The 20390-nt window shown below is 37.8% G+C and overlaps 1 protein-coding gene and 1 non-coding gene across 2 annotated transcripts in view; both read right to left on the bottom strand.

Moving 5' to 3' along the window:
- SPAG6 (sperm associated antigen 6) overlaps positions 1-20390 on the bottom strand; it is a 71960-nt gene that overhangs the window by 44816 nt on the left and 6754 nt on the right. Inside the window, exons 3-4 of the mRNA XM_005901643.3 lie at positions 14885-15051; positions 11485-11668 (exon numbers count right to left, since the gene is read on the bottom strand). Of these exons, the coding sequence (XP_005901705.1) occupies positions 11485-11668; positions 14885-15051 (351 nt within the window). The remainder of the gene's footprint in view (positions 1-11484; positions 11669-14884; positions 15052-20390) is intronic.
- Positions 1881-1953, bottom strand: TRNAW-CCA (transfer RNA tryptophan (anticodon CCA)). The gene has a single exon. It is a non-coding gene; the product is annotated as a tRNA-Trp (tRNA).

The following is a 20390-nucleotide window of genomic DNA, read 5'->3' as shown; positions in this document are numbered from 1 at the left end:
TTCGTGGACCTGACATTCCAGGTTCCTATGCAATATTGCTCTTTATAGCATCGGACCTTGCTTCTATCACCAGTCACATCCACAACTGGGTATTCTTTTTGCTTTGGCTCCATCCCTTCATTCTTTCTGGAGTTATTTCTCCACTGATCTCCAGTAGCATATTGGGCACCTACTGACCTGGGGAGTTCCTCTTTCAGTATCCTATCATTTTGCCTTTTCATACTGTTCATGGGGTTCTCAAGGCAAGAATACTGAAGTGGTTTGCCATTCCCTTCTCCAGTAGACCACCTTTATTCTATACCAATACATCTGAGAGAGGCAACATTCTCCTGTAGTTAAGAGTGTAGTTAACAGTTAACTAGAGCTATAATTGAGTTGAGAAACTGACATCTCCAATTGCAGGTGGGATGTGAAAAAGTGGAAGGAATTTGCATATTATTATGAAAAAAATCTAATCTATGATTTTTATTTATCCCCCACCCTCACAAATGCCATTTTTCCTACTCATCATTTCCATACCATTTCTCTCCACCCAATCTTCAGAACCATCCATCTAACCCTTACACATGGGTTGAGTGTTTGAGAGATTAAAGGTTAACGTACATCCATCCATACATAAATACATACATATGCTTTGAAGGTTAAATAATTCTAGCTCCTTTAAAAAGTCAAGTGAGTCAAATAAGCCATTGATCTGGAGTTAATGGGGCCTTAGTAAGAAATTACAATCAGCTGGAAAGATGGCACACTTATACAAGGCTCAAGCATAAAAAAAAAACAGCTTCAAAATATGGAAAGGAAAAGTCAAAAAGTGGAGATGAGAGAAAAAAGAAGGTGGGAAAAAACAAAGACTGGTATGGCCTTGGAAGATAATAAGTAGCATAAGATATAAAGCAATTTTTAAAACCCCAATTTTAGTGACTTTCAGTTTCATAGTTATAACTACTCAACAGCTGAGACTAGGCTGAATGGAAGAAGCCAGACCTACAGAGAGGGTCTGGAGGGCTCTTGGGATGAAACAATAAATTACTTGGAATCAGCTTTTTACAAAATATGCTTTTTGTATCTAGAAATGTTCCCATTCATTTCCACTTGCTTTAGGGGCTTCCCTGGCAATCCAGGTTAAGTTTAAGATTCCTTGTTTCCAACATAGGGGATGTGGATTCAATCCCTGGTCAGGGAACTAAAATTCCACATGCCATGTGGCACAGCCCCCCCGCCCCCAAAAAAACACCCAAATAAAAAATACATTTCCACTTGCTTTATATAATATTGCAACCACAATTGTAGTTTCACTCTACCTACAATCTGCAAAAACAAAACAATCTTACATGGATTTTAAGATGTTTAAAAAGATTTTATTAAACTTTGAACCTTCAAACTTCATTGGCATTTGTTATTGCTTCAGGCCCCTAGGAGCTTCAGGCTAACAGAGGAGGCTAAACAGTAAAGGATCAGCTGTGCCCTAGTGGAATTCTCTATGAGAACACACAAAAGAGAGAGGAGACAGAAACGAAATACTGAATGGTTAGAAAGTGTACAGGACGTTTTCATACGAGGGCTCCCTGGTCAGCAGTTCTTGGTGTGACTCCTCCTGAGTGGTTCCTTGAAGTTACCCTTGGGCCTCCACTGTCCACTTTTATTCCTGAGGACGAGCTGCCCCAACAGTGTTAATAATTGCATAATATGCCACTGAGCAAATATGCTATAGTTTACTTAACCATCCTCCCAACTTGGGACACTTAATTGTTTTGTGGGTTTGGGGCTTTGCATTATTAAGTACAGTGCTTTAAGATTATGTAGCCTGCCAGGCTCCTCTGTCCATGGGATTCTCCAGCCAAGAATACTGGAGCGGATTACCATTTCCTTCTCCAGGGGATCTTCCTGACCCAGGGATCGAACCTGGGTCTCCCACATTGGAGGCAGACGCTTTAACCTCTGAGCCACCAGGAAAGCCCATTTAACCATTGCTACATACCAACTGATCCAAACTCAGTGACTTAAAGCATCATTTTCTCTCTCACACTTTCTGTGGGTCAGAAATCCATGAGCAGTCTAGCTGGGTGGTTCAGGCTTGGAATTTCTCGTGAAATTGCTACTACACTGTCTGTGGGGGCTGTAGTCATCTCTGAAGGCACAATTGGGGGAGGATCTGCTTCCAAGCTCACTCACATCGTTCTAGAAAGCTCCATTTCTTGCTGGCTGTCAAAGACCTCACAACACAGGCCTTTCCATGGTCTATCTGAGGGTCCTTATGTCATAGCAGTGGCTTCCTTCCAAGCAAGTGATGAGAGACCCCCAAAACAGAATCATCGTAAAGGCTTGTAAAGCTGGTCACCCATGCTCAGAAGTGGCAGACCATTGTTTCTGCTGCAGTCTAGTGGTAACACAGATCATTCCTGGTGTGATATGGGAGGGACTGTACCAGGGTGAGAATGCCAGGATGTGGGATATTTGAGGGGATTCTTGGAGTCTAGCTACCATGGGTCCTATATTCATACGTACATATTCCACACATTAGACAAACATACACATTCATATGTGTGTGCATGCATGTGTGTATTTACTTAAGACAGAGGCTCTGAGGTGGTGGTCCTGAGAAGAATGGTGGCTTTTTAAAATTAATTTCTTTATTTTAATTGGAAGATAATTATTATACAATATTGTGATGGTTTTTGCCATACATAACAGGCAAATAGGTGTAGGTATACATGTGTACCTATGTGAGCAGGCCATAGGTATACATGTGTTCCCCCAATCCTGAATGCCCCCTCCCACCTCCCTTCCCACCCTATCCCTCTAGGTTGTCCCAGAGCACAGGCTTTAGCTGCCCTGCTTCAGAGGTTCTTGGTATTTTTGGATTAAGCCACAAGAAACTGCTGTTTTTGTTAAGTCAAGACCAATCAAATATAGGTAATCTCATATAGGTCAAGGTAATAAGCACTGCAATACTGTTTTCCAAAGGGGATTATCAATACAGGGCCCCACTGACAATGTGCAAGTCTGATAGTTTGGCCACTTATAAAGTATATTTCAGCCCTTACATTAGTAAGTGGTTGCTTGAAGTTGACTCATTATTTATTTCTCCCCAAATAGTACATTTAGTTCCATATTCCTTAACTTACTACATATCACCATTCAGCTATACTGATTAATTTAAGCATATTAAGTGACTTTTTGAGGCCACAGCATCACCACTTCATTGCCTTTTAACGAAAAAACACAGAGCACAGCACAGGAATTCTAAGTCAGTACTGTCAGAATGGGAACATGAGCCACATATTTAAAATTTTCTAGTAGCCACACTTAAAAAGTAAAAAGAAATAGGTGAGATTAATTTTAATCATGGGATAGAGACACAGATGTACAGAACAGATTTGTGGACATGGGCGGGGGTGGGGAAGGAGAGCATGGGACTAATCAAGAGTGTAGCAATGACATATATACACCATCGTGTGTGAAACAGATAGCTAGTGGGAAGCTGCTGTGTAGCACAGGAAGCTCAGCTTGGTGTCTGTGATGACCTAGCGGGGTGGGATGGGGGGTGATGGGAGGGAGACTCAAGAGGTAGGGGATATATGCATTGTTTTTGTTGTATAGTTGCTAAGTCCTATCCAACTCTTTGTGACCCCATGGAGTGTAGCCGACCAGGCTTCTCTGTCCATGGGATTTCCCAGGCAAGAACACTGGAGTGGGTTGATATTTCCTTTTCCAGGGGATCTTCCTGATCCAGGGATCAAATCTGCATCTCCTGCATTGGCAGGCAGATTTACCACTGACACACCTGGGAAGCCTGCATATAAGTATACTTATAGCTGATTCACATTGTTGTACAGCAGAAACTAATAAGACATTGTAAAGCTGCTGCTGCTAAGTCACTTCAGTCATGTCCGACTCTGTGCGACCCCATAGATGGCAGCCCACCAGGCTCTGCCATCCCTGGGATTCTCCAGGCAAGAACACTGGAGTGGGTTGCCATTTCCTTTTCCAATGCATGAAAGTGAAAAGTGAAAGTGAAGTCGCTCAGTTGTGTCTGACTCTTCGAGACCCCATGGACTGAAGCCTACCAGGCTCCTCCGTCCATGGGATTTCCCAGGCAAGACTACTGGAGTGGGGTGCCATTGCCTTCTCCATGTAAAGCAGTTATCCTCTAATTTAAAAATAAATGTAAACTAAGTTTTAAATAATCAAATTGTTTAACACAATATATCTAAAATACTATAATTTCAACACGTAATCAGTATTTAAAAGTTTTAATGAGATACTTTACACTCTTTTCTTCACATCAAGTCTTGGATATCCAGTGTATATTTTGCACTTACAGCGTGTCTCAATTTAGCTGCTAAATTTTTATTGGAAATGCTCAATCTCCAGTATTTAGATTCTAAAAAGTTTACAGTTGAAAAAGTAGATTCACATATGAACGTTGTTCCAGTCATGCCTAAAGTTTTCCTAATTACCAGGCACTTGTTTATCCATTCCATATATATTAGCTTACATCTGCTAACCCCAAATTCCCACTCCATCCCTTTCCCAACCTTCTCCCTCTTAGCAACCATAAGTCTGTTCTCTTTGTCCCTGAATCTATTTCTATTCCATAGATAGGTAAATTTATCTATTTCATAGACAGGTGTTTTGCCTATGATCTAAGAGTTTCATTTGTGTCATATTTTAGATTTCACATATAAGTGATATCCTATGGTATTTGTCTTTCTTTTTCTAACTTACTTCACTTAATAATCTCTAGGTCCATCCATGTTATTGCAAATGGCATTTCATTCATTTTGATGGCTGAGTCGTATTCCATACATGTACTACATCTTCTTTATCAATTCATCTGTCAATGGACATTTGCTTCCGTGTCTTGGCTATTGTGAATAATGCTGCTCTGAATGTAGGGGTACACGAATCATTCTGAATTAGAGTTCTGTCTGGATATACGTCCAGGAAGGGAACTGTGGGATCATTCAGCAACTCTATTTTTAGCTTTCTGAGGAACCTCCATGCTGTTTCCCATAGTGGCTGTACCAACTTACATTCACACCAGCAGTATAGGAGGGTTCCCTCTTCTCCATACCCTCTCAAGCATTTTGTTATTTGTGACTTTTTGATAATCGCCATTCTGACTCATGTGAGGTAGTACCTCATTGTCATTTTGACTTGCATTTCTCTAAAAATTAGTGATATTGAGCATCTTTTTATGTGCCTATTAGACATTTGTATTTCTTCTGCGGAGAAATAAGACATTGAGGTCTTCTGCCCATGTTTTGATTGGTTGTTTTTGTTGTTGTTGAGTTATAGTTGTACATGAGCTGTTTGTTTTGGAAATTAAGCCCTTGTGAGTCACATTGTTTGCAAATATTTTCTTCCATTCTATAAGTTGTCTTTTCATTTGGTCTGTGGTTTCCTTTGCTGTGCGAAAGCTTGTAAGTTTGATTAGGTCCCATTTGTTTGTTTTTGCTTTTATTTCTATTGCCTCGGGAGACTGAGTGAAGAAAACATTGGTGCAATTTATATCAGAGCATGTTTGCCTATGATCTCTTCTAGGAGTTTCATGGTGTCATGTCTTAATGTTTGTCTTTAAGCCATTTTGAGTTTATTTTTGTGTACGCTGAGAGGGTATATTCTAACTTCACTGATTTATATGTGGCTGTCCAACTTTCCTAACACCACTTGCTGAAGAGACTTTTTCTCATTGTATATTCTTGCCTCCTTTGTCAAAGATTAATTGATTGTAGGTGTGTGTGTTTATCACTATCAATGTCACTTTTTCCTTTTATATCTATGCCCAACAGAGTTCAGAGGTTATCTGGATATAACAAAGTTTGTAAAAACAAAGTAAAGATTCCCCTTTCTACCACAGTACAAAAACATAACTCACAATTTGTCTTTCACTTGAGCCAAAGTAAAATCACCCAATATATTATTCATATTAAGATAATATTGTACCTTTTTGTTCCATATTTGGTCAGCTCTTTGGATGACCTCTATGCTCACTGTATCAATTCTTCCATCTTAGATCATAAAGTCTTAGAGGTGAGATGTTAGCCAACTTATTTGACCTTGTACAGTAACAAAAGACATGGTAACATACACATAAATGCCTCAAACACTTTTTGATAATTACAATGATGATGATGATGGAGATAAAGAAACTGCTTGCTAGCTTTATATATAAAGTTGTAGTTCTCAGTGACTTGGGGATCTGAGATTACAGAATTATATTTTATTGTTCCAAGTTCTGAATTCCAAAAAAATGCAAAGAAAGCTTAGAAGATTTTATTAATCAAAAGTCTGTACTTTAAAAATCACAAGAAATAAAAATACACACCTATAAGTTTTTACCAGCATACAAACTAACCCTAAAAAAGACTAACAAATTAGATAACCACTGAGTAAAAGTTACAATTAAAAATGTTATTTTAGGGCTTCCCTATTGGCTCAATGGTGAAGAATCCACTTGCCAAAGCAGGAGACACGGGTTCAATCACTGGTACAGGAAGATCCCACATGCTGCCAAGCAACTAAGCTTGTGCATCACAACTACTGAGCCTGTGCTCTGGAGTCTAGGAGCTGCAACTGCTGAAGCTTGTGCTCCACAACAAGAGAAACCACCACAATGAAACACCCACACACTGCAGCTAGAGAATACTTCTGCTCTCCACAACTAGGGGAAAGCCGTGCTACAATAAAGACCCAGCATAGCCAAAAATGAAGTAAATAATAAATAAATAATTTTTTTAAATGTTACGTTAACACATTTGGTGCCTATGTCCAAAGAACATAGAAGAGACATTTATTTTCACTTTCATCTTTTTTTACCAACACCTAAATAAGGAGAAAAGTATTGGTAGAAATAAATGTTAGGATCAAAATTGGTATAATATATAATACATATAATCTCATATACATCATTTTCCTCTAAGCTTATGTGTTCCTCAACCCCTCTAAGATAAAATAAGTTATAAAAAGATGGCACAGAAACCAACTTATTATCTACAGGTATCACTGAAGTCTTTAAGGCTTTTAACACAGAATTACCATCCTCTTGTCCCCTGCTCCCCCTCCTTCCTTACTCTAAGACCTACAGTACAGAATTCCTAATTATCTCAGATATTTGTCACTAACATGTAGATTTTTTTAAATTAATTACTGCAACCTAAGCCTGTTCCACACAATGTAGACTACTGGTATTTATATATGGGTGGTTTGAGTGGCACAAGAAGAATATATGCAAAAATTCTGAATTATTTTTTCTTTTTATCGTTTCATCGTCCTAAATGACACAGAAAAGAATCAGGCTAGCCAGCTCTGTCTGGATTCCTCCCTTACATTATCTACTTGGTGAACAAGACACAGTCTACTCGCTGTTTCTGTGGAATCCTAATCAGCTGAGCCCGCTAAGCACTGCTCATCTGGGGCTGCAGCCATCCCCTCTCCTGACCACTACCAAGCAGGGAGGGACGTCTCTCTTTTGATTTAGGTCCTAAGGAGATAAATCAGGTCCCTGGGAGACAGCATAGTCACACATGTGGAACCAGTCATCGGGAATTAAGAACAGAAGTATCTGGCGAGACTTGCAGATACTGCAAGGAGCTTAAGAAGAAGAGTGATGAGCTTTCATACACTTGCCTTTCTCACATTATAAAAAGGAAGAATCTCTGAAGGCTTCTGAGTAATGGCCAAACAGCTCTGCCATAAACTGCCGTCTGACCAGAATAAATCCTTTAACCTCTCTATTTCAGTTTCCTCATCTGTAATAGGGTGATTGTGTTAATAATTAAAATGTTTTAGGACACTTAATCCAACCTATTCCACTTTGCCAGGACTGAGAACTTGCTAAGGTTTACTGAGAGACAGCAAAGGTTTATAGGAAACAAAGTTTACAAGAAACAGTGTTTTTAGCTAAAGCTCCTAACCAAACACTTAAAATTTATTTCTTTTTAGGCCAAACATGGAACAGCATTCCTCCAAAACACCTACATGGCTTTTTCTTCCTCAGGCTGCCACCAGGCCACTGCCCCCACCTCAGTCCCCTAGTGCTGTGACGGCTGCCACACACTCCACCCAGGTCTCCACGGAGCTTCTGTGTCACCCACAGGTGCAAGGCTAGAGCCAGGCTGCCAGGCAGAGTGGGGAGGGAGGGAAGGCCTGGGCCCTCCCGGTGGGAGCACTAAGGCAGCAGAGCCCACCGTTCCTCTGGCCTCACCCCTTGTAGTTCCAAAAACAAGACTAGTGCTTGAAAATAATGAGACTGGACACTAGTTAGGTAAATATGCAGCCAGAATAATTCTGCTGAGGGGGAGACTGTAGCACGATAGAGGAGGACCGACAATCAGTCTGAGCCTTTCTTAAGGAACCCAAAACAGAAAGAGGTAGTTTATTTATCTTCAAAGAGATGTGTATTATCAAGTGTGTTCAGTAACTGGTGACTCTATCATGGAAATTTACTGAGACAATTTGCTCAGAGTTGCAAATCGTCTCATTAATTTCCATGATAGAGTCTACGACCACCATTTCTGATGGTTAGCCTCCAATTTCCTCTGGTTATCTGTACAATGCCTTAAAATCTATATGTACAAGTAGCTTCTAGAAATTGTATTTTTCAAATAAGGAAACATCAGATGATGCCCACTGACTTTCCTCTTCTAGTAATTGTGTGTTTACTTTATTTTTGTTTCCTACACGCAAAACGTTTTCCTTCTATTGCCCTTAAAGGTCATTTCTTTTGTATCTCCTCTAAGGTTTATATTTCTTAAACTACCTAATCAAACAATTTACCACTAGTTCCCAGAAGAAAACACTGAATGAATCCCTTCCATCTCAATATATTCCATTTTTAGGAGATCATCAAGAAAGAAATCAGGTCATATGAAGGTAAATCTTCTCTTTTCACTGATATTCAGGATGTGAATTATGACTTACTGCTTACTAGATAACAATTCCCTTTCCTTGTGAGAAATCTATTCAGTAATCCCTTCTGGGAGCTTCTGGGTCCCAAGCCCCTAATGACTGTGAAATATTGAAATTACACTGGGAATTCCATGTGGGAGCCAGATTATAGCAAGAAATTGGAACGGAATCCCTTAGACAGAGCCTATTTATAAACTATAATCATTTACCCTCAGATTCAACAAAAGGGAGATATGGAAAGGTTATCTATGGGCACCCGCCTGACAGAGTATCTGCACAGTTGTCCTCAAAGTTCTTTCGTATCACCCTTTAAAATACTCATGTTACGATCTATAAAGTCCTCTGACATTAAAAAAAAAAAAAAGACTAAATATACTCATGTAGTTTCCCCATGATAACCAGCTTCTAATTTAAAACACTGCCTTAGTTTTCTCAATCAACATGTATTAAGCAATAGTCCTAAGGTGAACCTACTTGGAAAACCAAAATTCAGATATTAAGGAAATAATTTTATTGTACCAATTCTGAATCATTCTAAGCACGACAAATAGTTTTCTCTCTTGATTTATTTTTACATCATTTTATTGTCTCCAGTAGTGTCATCATTTAAAAACCAAATTAAACATAACTATGGGACAGCCACTTCCTGTTTCTGTTTCGAATTTCTTCTTCAATACTCTTTCAAGAAGTACGCAGTCAAACTGTATGGTACGGGGTTGACATATGGCTTTGGAGTCAGACAGATTTAGATTCCAATTTTGGCTCAACCATTAACGTAACTTCAGGCATCGTCTACATTCCACTCTCTTCCTCTGTTTAACAGGGAGAGTAATACCTGCCCTAAGTGTATCTGCAGCCAAAATGAGATAATATCCTGATGCATACTGCACAGAGCCAGGCACATAGTAATTACTCAATAAACAGTAGTCATTATTTTATACATGCATGCACATTGAAAAATCTAGAAAATGAATTTAAAATATTCATTCTATAACCCTAGTAACACAAACATGTACTCACTTGTAATTTATATCCACAAAAGATTTTATTTTTATATCATTATGGCTCAGCTGGTAAAGAATCTGTCTGCAAGGCAGGAGACCTGGCTTTGATTCCTGGGGTGGGAAGATCCTCTGGAGAAGGGAAAGGCTAGTCACTCCAGTATCCTGGCCTGGAGAATTCCATGGACTGTGCAGACACGACTGAGTGACTTTCATACGTACACATAATTGTAATATATAATTTTCTAATTTTTCACATTATAATCACTTTTTCATGTTATCATGCAGGATTCATAACTGTTGAATGAGATTCCATTAAGTAAACTTCTATAATTTAACCCCTAAATTTCTACCAAATATTTGAGGGGTTTTGATGTTACAAATAACACTACAATAACATTTGCATAAATGCAGCTTCTTCATTCTGTGGGATTTTATCCTTAGGATGAATTCTCAAAGTAGGCTTTCTACAGTAACCATAAACTCTTTTATGGCTTAGATTTGCATGATATGAATTTACATTTACAAATTCATACAATTTCTAGTGCCTTTGTCAATAGAAACATCATTGTGCCCTCTCAAATCTTCAGTTTTAATAATATTAAATGTATTGAATATTTACCATGTACTGGCCTATCTCATCAATCTCACAACAAATGTGGAAGTAGTACAACCTTTCTTACAGATGAGGAAGTTAAGTTTCAGACAGTTTAAAAGCTATGTTCAAGGTCACACAGCAACTAAAGACTGGAACTTGGACTCAAACTCAGATTCTAGCTAAGGCCACAGTGCTCTTAACCACTTGGTTTTTTTTCTGCTTTACTTTCACTGACGTTTTATTATGCAGTTCTTTGACTACTAGCAAAGTTTTCATTTTAACATGTTTAAAACTGTTATTCTCTTATTGTGTTATTTGCATATTATTTAGCAACTTCTGTAAAGTGGTGGGGGCAATTTTGTTCACTGTGTACTTTTTAGCAATCAAGTGTATCGGCACAACCTTCACACAAGAGGCCCAGGTCCCTTCTTGATGGCCTCACTGAGCTCAGTTTGTAAGAAAAGGTGCTCCTTCTCTTTCTCCTTCTTCCTGCCAATCTTGGGCTGAATACAAATATATTCTAGAAAGCTACCATGCCCACATCTTTTCAACATTATTCACTCATAAAACATGGCTCTTGGCTACCCTGGAACACCCTACCATAAGTGAGAGTTAAGACCCAATGTCCCCTGGGGAGTAACAAACTCTAATAATTTTGTAATAGAACCAATTTACTAACGTCTTTGAATCAATCAATATCTCATTCTCCCCATGTCCCCCTTCTTCCCACTCTGTCTTCAAATGTCTCTTTTGCTAACTAAGATAAAGACTGACATGTATAGGCTTTTGTTTTTTTTTTTTTTTTTTTTTGAATTTGTGATCCAAACAATTTGGCCTTCATTCAAAACTTATCTCCCATAATGTATAGATACAACATTAAGACCTCTTATCTATGGTTTACTAGTAAGCAAAACCAGGTTTACCTAATTAATGTAAACTTTAATAATCCTATTTTATAATAAGGGCCATTACCTGCATTATGTCTTGCAATATAGCCAAGTGCCCAGGCTGCAGCCTCTTTGACTCCAGGATCAAAATCTTCCAAGCAAATCACCAGTGTGTCCAGCGCTCCACAATCAACTATTGCCTGAGCTAGCTGGGGAGAATGTTTACCAACCGCTCGTAACACAAAGGCAGCTGCTTTCTTGTAAAAACGCTACAAGCATAAAGAGATAAAACTCAGTATGAATCAAGCTAAAAGTTAAAATAGACCAAAACAAACATAAAAAAATGACACTGATATTTTAAAAAAAAAAAGCTCAGCAGTTTTTAAATACAAAAGATGAAAAACATCCTGCAAAATCATTTTGAGTTTTTGAGGCTTCCCCATTGCTTTTGTTCATTAACTGAACTGAAACGGTGTACATCTTTAACTTCATTTCAAATGTTTTACTCTGAAACATGCATTTGGAAACTGCATAAAATAAAATGTAAGCATTGTATTTCCTACAGATTCATAAAATAATGGGAGTTTATGTTTGTGCATTACAGTGAAAGGTACTGTTTGTCCTGTGGGAACTCCTAGATTGTTAGCACGTGCAACCAAACTGTCACCTGACAAACTCATTTCCTTTACTTGCCCTCAGTCTCTAAGCGTGACCTCAACTAACCTTTCTGGTGTCCCGTGTTATCCTGAAATAACAGCTATGCTCTGAGGTGCACTTAGCAATCATCAGATAAAGTTTCTATTTCTTCACAGTGTATACAAAAAAAGCAACTAAGGTGACTACAGCAACTGTTCTGAAAGCATTCTATTTACATAGGCTAAAATATTAAAAATCAATAAAAAATTATGTGAGAGAAAATACAAAAGGTATATTTTAACAGAATATATTTTAAAAATTAGGATATGTTGAAAAGATAAGGAATCTACTGTTAGTAACAATGTTTTGATTTGATATATTTCTTTAGTTTCTTAAATGTCAACATAGACATTAAAATATTTGTTACAAAGTCTAATTTTACAAGTCCATAACCAAATATCTACTAAATCATTACAAAAATTAGAAGAGTTTTAAAGTAGCTTTCCATAGATTATTTTCTCATGATTGTGGAAAAATAATAGTGATACATTTCTTGTCATTACCATAAGCTGATTTGAATGTATATTGCAGAATTTTCAAATTCACACTTTACTGAGCACCATTTAGCATTAACTAACAGTGCCTAGAATTCATACTCTCACTCCCTCTTCCTCTTAACTTCTGCTTCTCCAAATCCATAACTCTCTTCTCTCCTGGAATGCCTCACCAAAAGAACTGCCAGAAAAGAAAAGGGAAGAGAAAGAAGAAAGGATGCAAGGAAGGAACGAAAGTAAACCTGGAGGGAAAAGGAAGGAAAAACCAAACCAGAGGACTTTGTACGCATAGAGAAGAGATTAAATCTCACATGAGAAATGGGTTAAAGGCCTGGAAGGGGAAGGAGACAGAAGCCTGTGAAGATGCTTCCCAGTCTCACTTTCTCCTCACGTGTGCCCTGTTGCTTTAACTAATGGGCACTCATTCACACTTAGAAAACCTCAGAGAACCTTCTATGTGAGATATCAAACACAGACCTTGCCCTCAGAGAAGCAGCTAAGAGTCCAAGCATTTGATGATAGAAAGAATGCCTACAAGAAAAATACAATTTCTTTAACTCCTCCTAGAGATAAAAGTCATTAGCAAATGACTCTCCAATCTTTAAAAAAAAAAAAAAAGGCACATTTTAAAGCAATTAGAATTTTATTTCGTTAAAAAAATTTGGCCACTTTAAAGTGTACAATTCAGTGACATTTAGTGCATTCACAATGTTGTGCAACCATACCTATCTAGTTCCAGAATATTTTCATTCCTCCAACAAGAAATCCTCTACATTAAGTAGCCACTTCTCACTCCCCTCTTCCCCCAGCTCCTGGTAATCATTAATCTGTGTCCATCTCTGTGGATATGCATTTTCTGGATACTTCATATAAATAAATGGAATCATACAATATGTAGCCTTGTCTGGCTTCTTCCTCTTAATATAACTTTTTCAAGGTTCATCCATGTTGTAGAATGTACCAGTACTTCATCCCTTTTTAGAACTGATAATACTCCATTGTATGGATATATAACATTTACTTTATCTAGTCATTCTTTTGGCTATTGCAAATAATGCTGCTATGAACGTTTGCATTCAAGTTTTGCTTGAACACCTGTTTTCAATTCCTTTGGAAATATAACCAGGAGAACTGCTGGGTCATATAGTAATTATGTTTAACTTACTAAGGAACTGCCAAATTGTTTTCCATAGCAGCTGTGCCACTGTACACAACTTCTCCACATCTTCAATAACACTTGCTATTTTCCTTTTTTTTCTTTCTTTTATTTGTTATGGCCATCCTGGTAGGTAGAATGGCTGGCTCTTCACAGTTTTGATTTTCATCTCCTAATGACTAATGCCATTGAGTATTTTTTCATCTTAGCTCTTAGTACATTTTCTTTGGATAAATGTCTGTGAGTCTTTTGCCCATGTTTTAATTTAATTGTTTGTCCTCTGGTTATACATGTGTAAGAAAGATAATTTAATCTTAAAGACATGTCAAGAAAGATACATCCCTAGGTTATGATAAATCAGCAGGATGGAACAAACAGGCAAAGACCCTACCTAGAGGAAGATCCTTAACTATTGTTAGGAACAGAAAGGGAATCAGACAGGATGGGAGAAAAAATGGAAGCACTCTTAGATGACCTTTAAAAGGCTTGACATGCTTGCATGCTTGGCAAAAAACGCTTTGTCAAACCTTCTCTTACATGCATTCTCCTTGCTTTCAAATGCTTCTCTTCCTCCTTGCTTCCAAGCTCTCTCTTCCACTGCCCATTAACTAGATTCAGACGGTAAAGAACCTGCCTGCAACCCAGGACACCTGGGTTCGATCCCTGGGTGGGGAAGATCCTCTAGAGGAGGAAATGGCAACCCACTCCAGTATTCTTGCCTGGAGAATCCCATGGACAGAGAAGCCTGGCAGGCTACAGTCCACGAGGTCAAGAAGAGTCGGACTGAGCGAATAACACAACACTACTGTATGTAACTCATTTGCCCAGGGTGCCATACATCTTTCGAAGACTGATCCTATAACTTGAATAAGACCATATATAGAAGTACTGCTGTGTGTATAATTCCATTAAAAACTTTAATATGTTTTCTCCTATACTAACAGTAATGCAGAAAAGCTATCTATTAGCCCCAAAGTAAAACACCCTCAAGGTATTATTATGTGTAGTTCAAAGAACCGAAGGTTGTATTAATATCCTAATAATTCTATGCCTACACACTTGCAATTGTACCCAAACTATCAATTTTTTAAAAATCCAAAACAAAAAATCATGTAACTTTGGTTTTAAAAAATTCTTACATTCTGTTCTGCCAATGAATAAACAAGCTGTGGAAGAATATCACCCTTCACGACTGCTTCTGCCAGGTCATCATTATAATTAGCCAGTCTCCCCAGAGCCAAAGCAGCAGTCTGTTGAATTGTTGGGACTACATCCAGAAGAAGAGGCCTCAGCAAAGCCATTACGCCTAAGTTACAAGAAATAAGAAATCAGCAAATTTTAAATTAAAAAGCAAACATACCATTCAGCATATATGCAGATAGGAAAATGCGAAGGGAAATATCATTAAAAACAAGCAAACAAAAACCATCCACTAAAACCTAATACGATATGAAGCAGCAGCCAGCTGGACAAGGTATAGAATAATATAACCTGCAATTATCAAAGCAGCAGCCTAGCATGGAACTAAGAACAGCTTTGGAGAACCAGAGTTTAAATCCCTGATTTGGCAAACTCTAGCTGTGTGACGTCACGAGGAATGCAGAGAGAGACTATAAAGCACACAGTAGAAAGCCTTCCTAGCAGGGTTATGGGGGTGGGGAGTGGAGGGAAGAAGCTGTGTTCCTCCCCGCTCAACCCCACGTGCCCCACCCCACCCCCTGCCCCCCACAACAGCCTTTGCAAACCCTATCTCTTTCAGGGCTCAGTTCAGTTCTTTCCTCTCAAGTCTTCTGGTGTTTTTTTCCTCTGATTCCAACCAACTTAGAGTCTATTACAGAAATTTTATGAGGCTCTATTTCAAGGCCAGGTGAGCTAGAAGGGCCATTCGACTAGGGCTTCCCATTCATAAAGGGCTGTAAATTCAGATTTCTGACACTGTCTCCGAATAAATAAATTCTTTAAGATAAGGAAGTATGTCACATTACTAGCTCTCATTAATATTCATTCTAGGGTTGAATACATAGTAGGAATACCATCATCACAGCACAATAATAAAAATAGCTTATATATTATTTTGTGTTAAGAACTTATTTTCTATATCAATTCACTGAATTCTCATAACAAACCTATGAAGTAGGTCCTATTATCATGTCTATTTTACAGATGTGGAAATGAAGGCTGAGAAAAATTAGGGAAATCACACAGCTAAAATGCAGAAGCAAGGTTAGAAATTCAGACATTCTTTATTCATACTTACTAAATACGTAAAACTGGATGGAAATAATATGGAAAATTGAGGAGGTGGGGTAAATTATTTCATTTAGATCATTTTATTCAATATTCCAACTCTATATTAACTCTGCTGTGCTGTGTGCTCAGTTGTGTCCAACTCTTTGTGACCCCATGGACTGTAGACCTCCAGGTTCCTTGGTCCATGGAATTTTCCAGCCAAGAATACCAGAGTGGGTTGCCATTTCCTACTCCAGGCGATCTTCTTTAGAATGGGCAGGCAAATTCTTTACCACTGTGCCATCTTGCAGACAACCCCTTAATAGAGGTGTTTTAGTCTAATACTACGAAAAAAGGTGATAACAGAGTTCAAACTAGAACAAAGGGCCCCTTGACTTTTAAACTTCATTTACAGTGGGCTGTTCAACTTGCACGTTATTACATCTTTTGTTAAAAAATATTACTCTGACCTATAAAAGCAGATACATATTACCAGTATTCTTTTGTAATGTTATATCCAGAAACACGTGAAATAGAAATAAAAGGAAAACACAACAACATTTAGAATTAGACCAAAATAAGATAAACAGTACTATCAAATAACATAAACAGAGAATAAGGATGCTTATCACAGAAACATTTAATGATGTGACCTCTGGCTTTTCTCGGTTCCCAGTTTTCTTCAGTGATCCTTTTTCTGTCTAATTTGACTTGGTTAGATCGTTTTACAGAAGGCCACTGCTGCGAGTTTGCATCCTGACTGGGCTGGTTAACTTTGCAGGCACACAGCCCGCCTTCTCAGGCCTAGGCCACAGCTCCTGTTAAACAATTCAGCATGTCCATGTGCATAAGTGTTTCTTATATTATTCTCTACACTTTTTACGGAGATAATTTCTGAAGTATCTCACAACAAACAGTTCAATGTGCAAAATAAGGTATTAGAATGACTACCAAATGTGAACATGATTCCTTCTAGAAAGCTGGATCTAAAACCAACCATTTGTTGATCTCTTCTTTGTGGTTGCTTATTACTTGATTCAAGTTTTTTAACAGTGGTAAAATATACATAACATTTTAAGCATTTTCTGGTGTATAATTCAGTGGCATGAAACACATTTATAATGGTGTGTAATCATCACCAGTATCTAGGAACCGTTAAACCACTTTCCACTACACTGACGCTACATCATTTTAAACTCCCACCAGCAAAGTACAAGGGTTTAAATTTCTCCCCATCCTCACCAATGGTTGCATTTTATTTTTTTTAGAATAATCCATCCTAGTAGGTATGAAGTGGTATCTTCCCAATCCGGGGGTTGAACCAGAATTCATCTATCTGAGTTTATACTTCTTATGCTTCCCAGGTAGCTCAGCTGGAAAAGTATCCGTCTGCAATTGCATGAGACCCTGGTTCAACCCCCGGATTGGGGAGATCCCCTGGAGGAGGGCATGGCAACCCACTCCCATATTCTTGCCTGGAAAACCCCCATGGACAGAGAAGCCTGGCGGGCTACAGTCCATGGGGATCACAAAGAGTTGTACATGGCTGAGTGACTAAGCACAATAAGCACAATTACATTATTATTTATTATTAGTTACTATATTTAGCTAGTATACCACAAGTCTCCCAGTGTTGGATATCTTCAGTTTGCCGTTTTAGCAATAAGATGTTCTACCCCAAAAAATGTATTTCACTTGTCCACATACTCAAAGGAATTTTGCTGCTTTATATATTTTCTCCTCCCTTTTTCTACTTCATTTGGCCCAGCAAAAATCAGGTCAATAAAATGACATGATTCCTTTTGTTTCTATTCTTATATTCAATATCAAAGTTAGGCTTTCATGCAGATGCTCTGTCATATGCCCTTGTTCAGACAATGAGAATTTTGAAAAATTTGTAAAAGCTAAAGTTTCCATTTAAAATATCTGAATGAGGTCATTTTTACTAAAGAAAGTATTGCCCGAATTTCTAGTCCTTGAATTGCCTCTTAGTGCTTCATAGTCTTCAATCCCCAGGAACATGTTTTTATCTCCTACACAGGCTAAGCATACTTTGTTATTCTAATTTCAGGTTTGTCCTAAAAATACAGATAATGCTGCAAGAGGAACTGAGGAAAGAAGGAAGGGAGGGAGGGAGTGAGGGGAGGAGGAAAGAGAGGAGCATATATAACATAAAAAAGAAATTTCCTTACCTGTCTGTCCATTAGGAATCCATGGTGATTGATCCTTGGTGAGCGAATGCATGAAAATATAGAGTCCATAGGTTATAGCAGTCTGAATAACTGCTATAATATCTAATAAGACAATGTCCTCAGTGAGCAGCTAATGAACTCACCGGGGTCTCCACTGAAGGAACCAACAAGTACTACCTAATATTATATCTAATAGTAAAAGTAATTTATATATTATACTCTGATATCTATAAGACAATTTTGTCTTCCCTATATAAATTCATTAAATGGTGTGAAAATGTTTATGAAATTTAACCTATAGGCTAAATCTTTACAATCTTCCCCATCCCCAACTTTATAGCTTTAAGTTTCTTTTCTGTGTTTCTTGTTCCAGTGCCATACTGGAGACACTGCTTCTATTAATAATACTTACATTGTTATCTAGTTTTACAAAAATAAAAACCCCATGAATCCTGCCCACAATTATTCATTCAAAAAACAGATCAAGGCTTACCAAGTGGCAAGAAATAGGGACCTCACAGATGAGTAAAGGCAGCTCATGCTCTCAAAAAAGTATTGGAAGAAATTATAGAATAGCCTCAACCAACCTTTCCCTTAATTCCTTTTAATACAACATAGGCCTATCACTTGAATTTTGCAGGCCAATTGGATATATAAGCCAGGGGGAAAAAGGTCAAATGTTTCTAAAGACAAAAGAAATAACTCAGTCTCATATTACATGCGTATAATTTCTATACATATTACTTCAATTTCAGGTGCTTTATAAAGATATTTAACAGCTCAACTTTGTTTTATTGAAAGCAAGTCTCTGCAAACCAGGCCTTTGGGTTCACTGAAGTCACAGTAAAGATTTCTGGCTGCCTTGGTGACTTATCTTTTTTTTTTTTTTTTTTTTAAGTTGTAGTAAAATATACCTAAATTTTAACCACTTTAAGTGCACAATTCAGTGGCATTAAGTACAGCTGTAATGTTGTGCCACAATCACCACTATCATTTCCAGAACCTATTCATCCTTCCTAACAGACACTGTATACCAATTAAATCATAACTCCCCATATCCGCCACTCAGCCTGTGGTAGTTTCTACTCTATTTTCTGTATCCATGATTTTGCCTATTATAGATACTTCATATAAATGGAATCATACAATATTGTCCTTTTTTGTCTGGCTTCTTTCACTTAGCAAAATGTTTTTAAGGTTTGTCCATATTGTAGCATATATCACAATTTCATTACTTTTTAAGATTGAATAATAGTGGTAAAGAAATCTGCCTAGCAAAAAACAAAAAAACAGGAGAAAAAAAAAATCTGCCTGCCTCCTTATCAACGCAGGTTCGATCTCTGGATCAGGAAGATCCCCTGGAGAAGGAAATGGCAACCCACTTCAGTATTATTGCCTTGGAAATCCCATGGATAGAAGGAGCCTGGTGGACTACAGTCCATGGGGTTGTAAAAGAGTAGGAAACAACTTAGTGACTAAACAACAACAATATTCCATTGTGTGTACATGCATTTTGTTTGTCTATTCATGTGTTAATGAACACTTGGGTTGTTTCCACTTTCGGGTTTGTGAATAATGCTGCTGTAAACATTGATGTTCAGGTATCCCTTTGAGTCCCTGCTTTCAATTCTTCTGAGCGAATAATGAGTCTGTTGTTTTCTCTTTTACATATATACCTACTACACCCATCTGCCTGGAGAAGACTGGAATGTTGGAATGAGGCTAGTACAGAGAAAAGAGAAGACACTGCTAAAAGGACTGCCTGCTCCCAGAGGTTTCATTGGAAATATCTGAAAAGGAAACTTTTGAAAGGCAATCAGTTCAAAAATCTATCTTCACATGTATACCTGCGGCTGATTCTTGTCAATGTATGGCAAAAACCACCACAATATTGTAATTAAAATAAATTAATTAATTTTTAAAAATCTATCTTCAGGTGAAATTTTTGGTTTTACTCATACTCTGCCTACATTGTTTTGAGATAGTTCACTCTAAAAGATATGGATACAAAGATAATAATTAACAGCGATGGAATGGAGAGGGGGGCTGGGTGTTTTGTTTTTTTAAATCAGAAATATAGTTTAGGTAATAGTTTCTACAACTGAACTCTGGGCATAAAACTTGAGTTTTATGGCAGCAAAAGTAAAAAGAGAACCATTCTGTGAAATAAAAGGAAGCAGGAACAATTTTTTTCCTGAAATCATAGGCCTAGCTTGAAACATAA

This window comes from Bos mutus, chromosome 13 (genome assembly GCF_027580195.1).
Source record: "Bos mutus isolate GX-2022 chromosome 13, NWIPB_WYAK_1.1, whole genome shotgun sequence".
Lineage (NCBI taxonomy): Eukaryota > Metazoa > Chordata > Mammalia > Artiodactyla > Bovidae > Bos > Bos mutus.
This window is presented reverse-complemented; position numbering and strand designations above follow the sequence as displayed.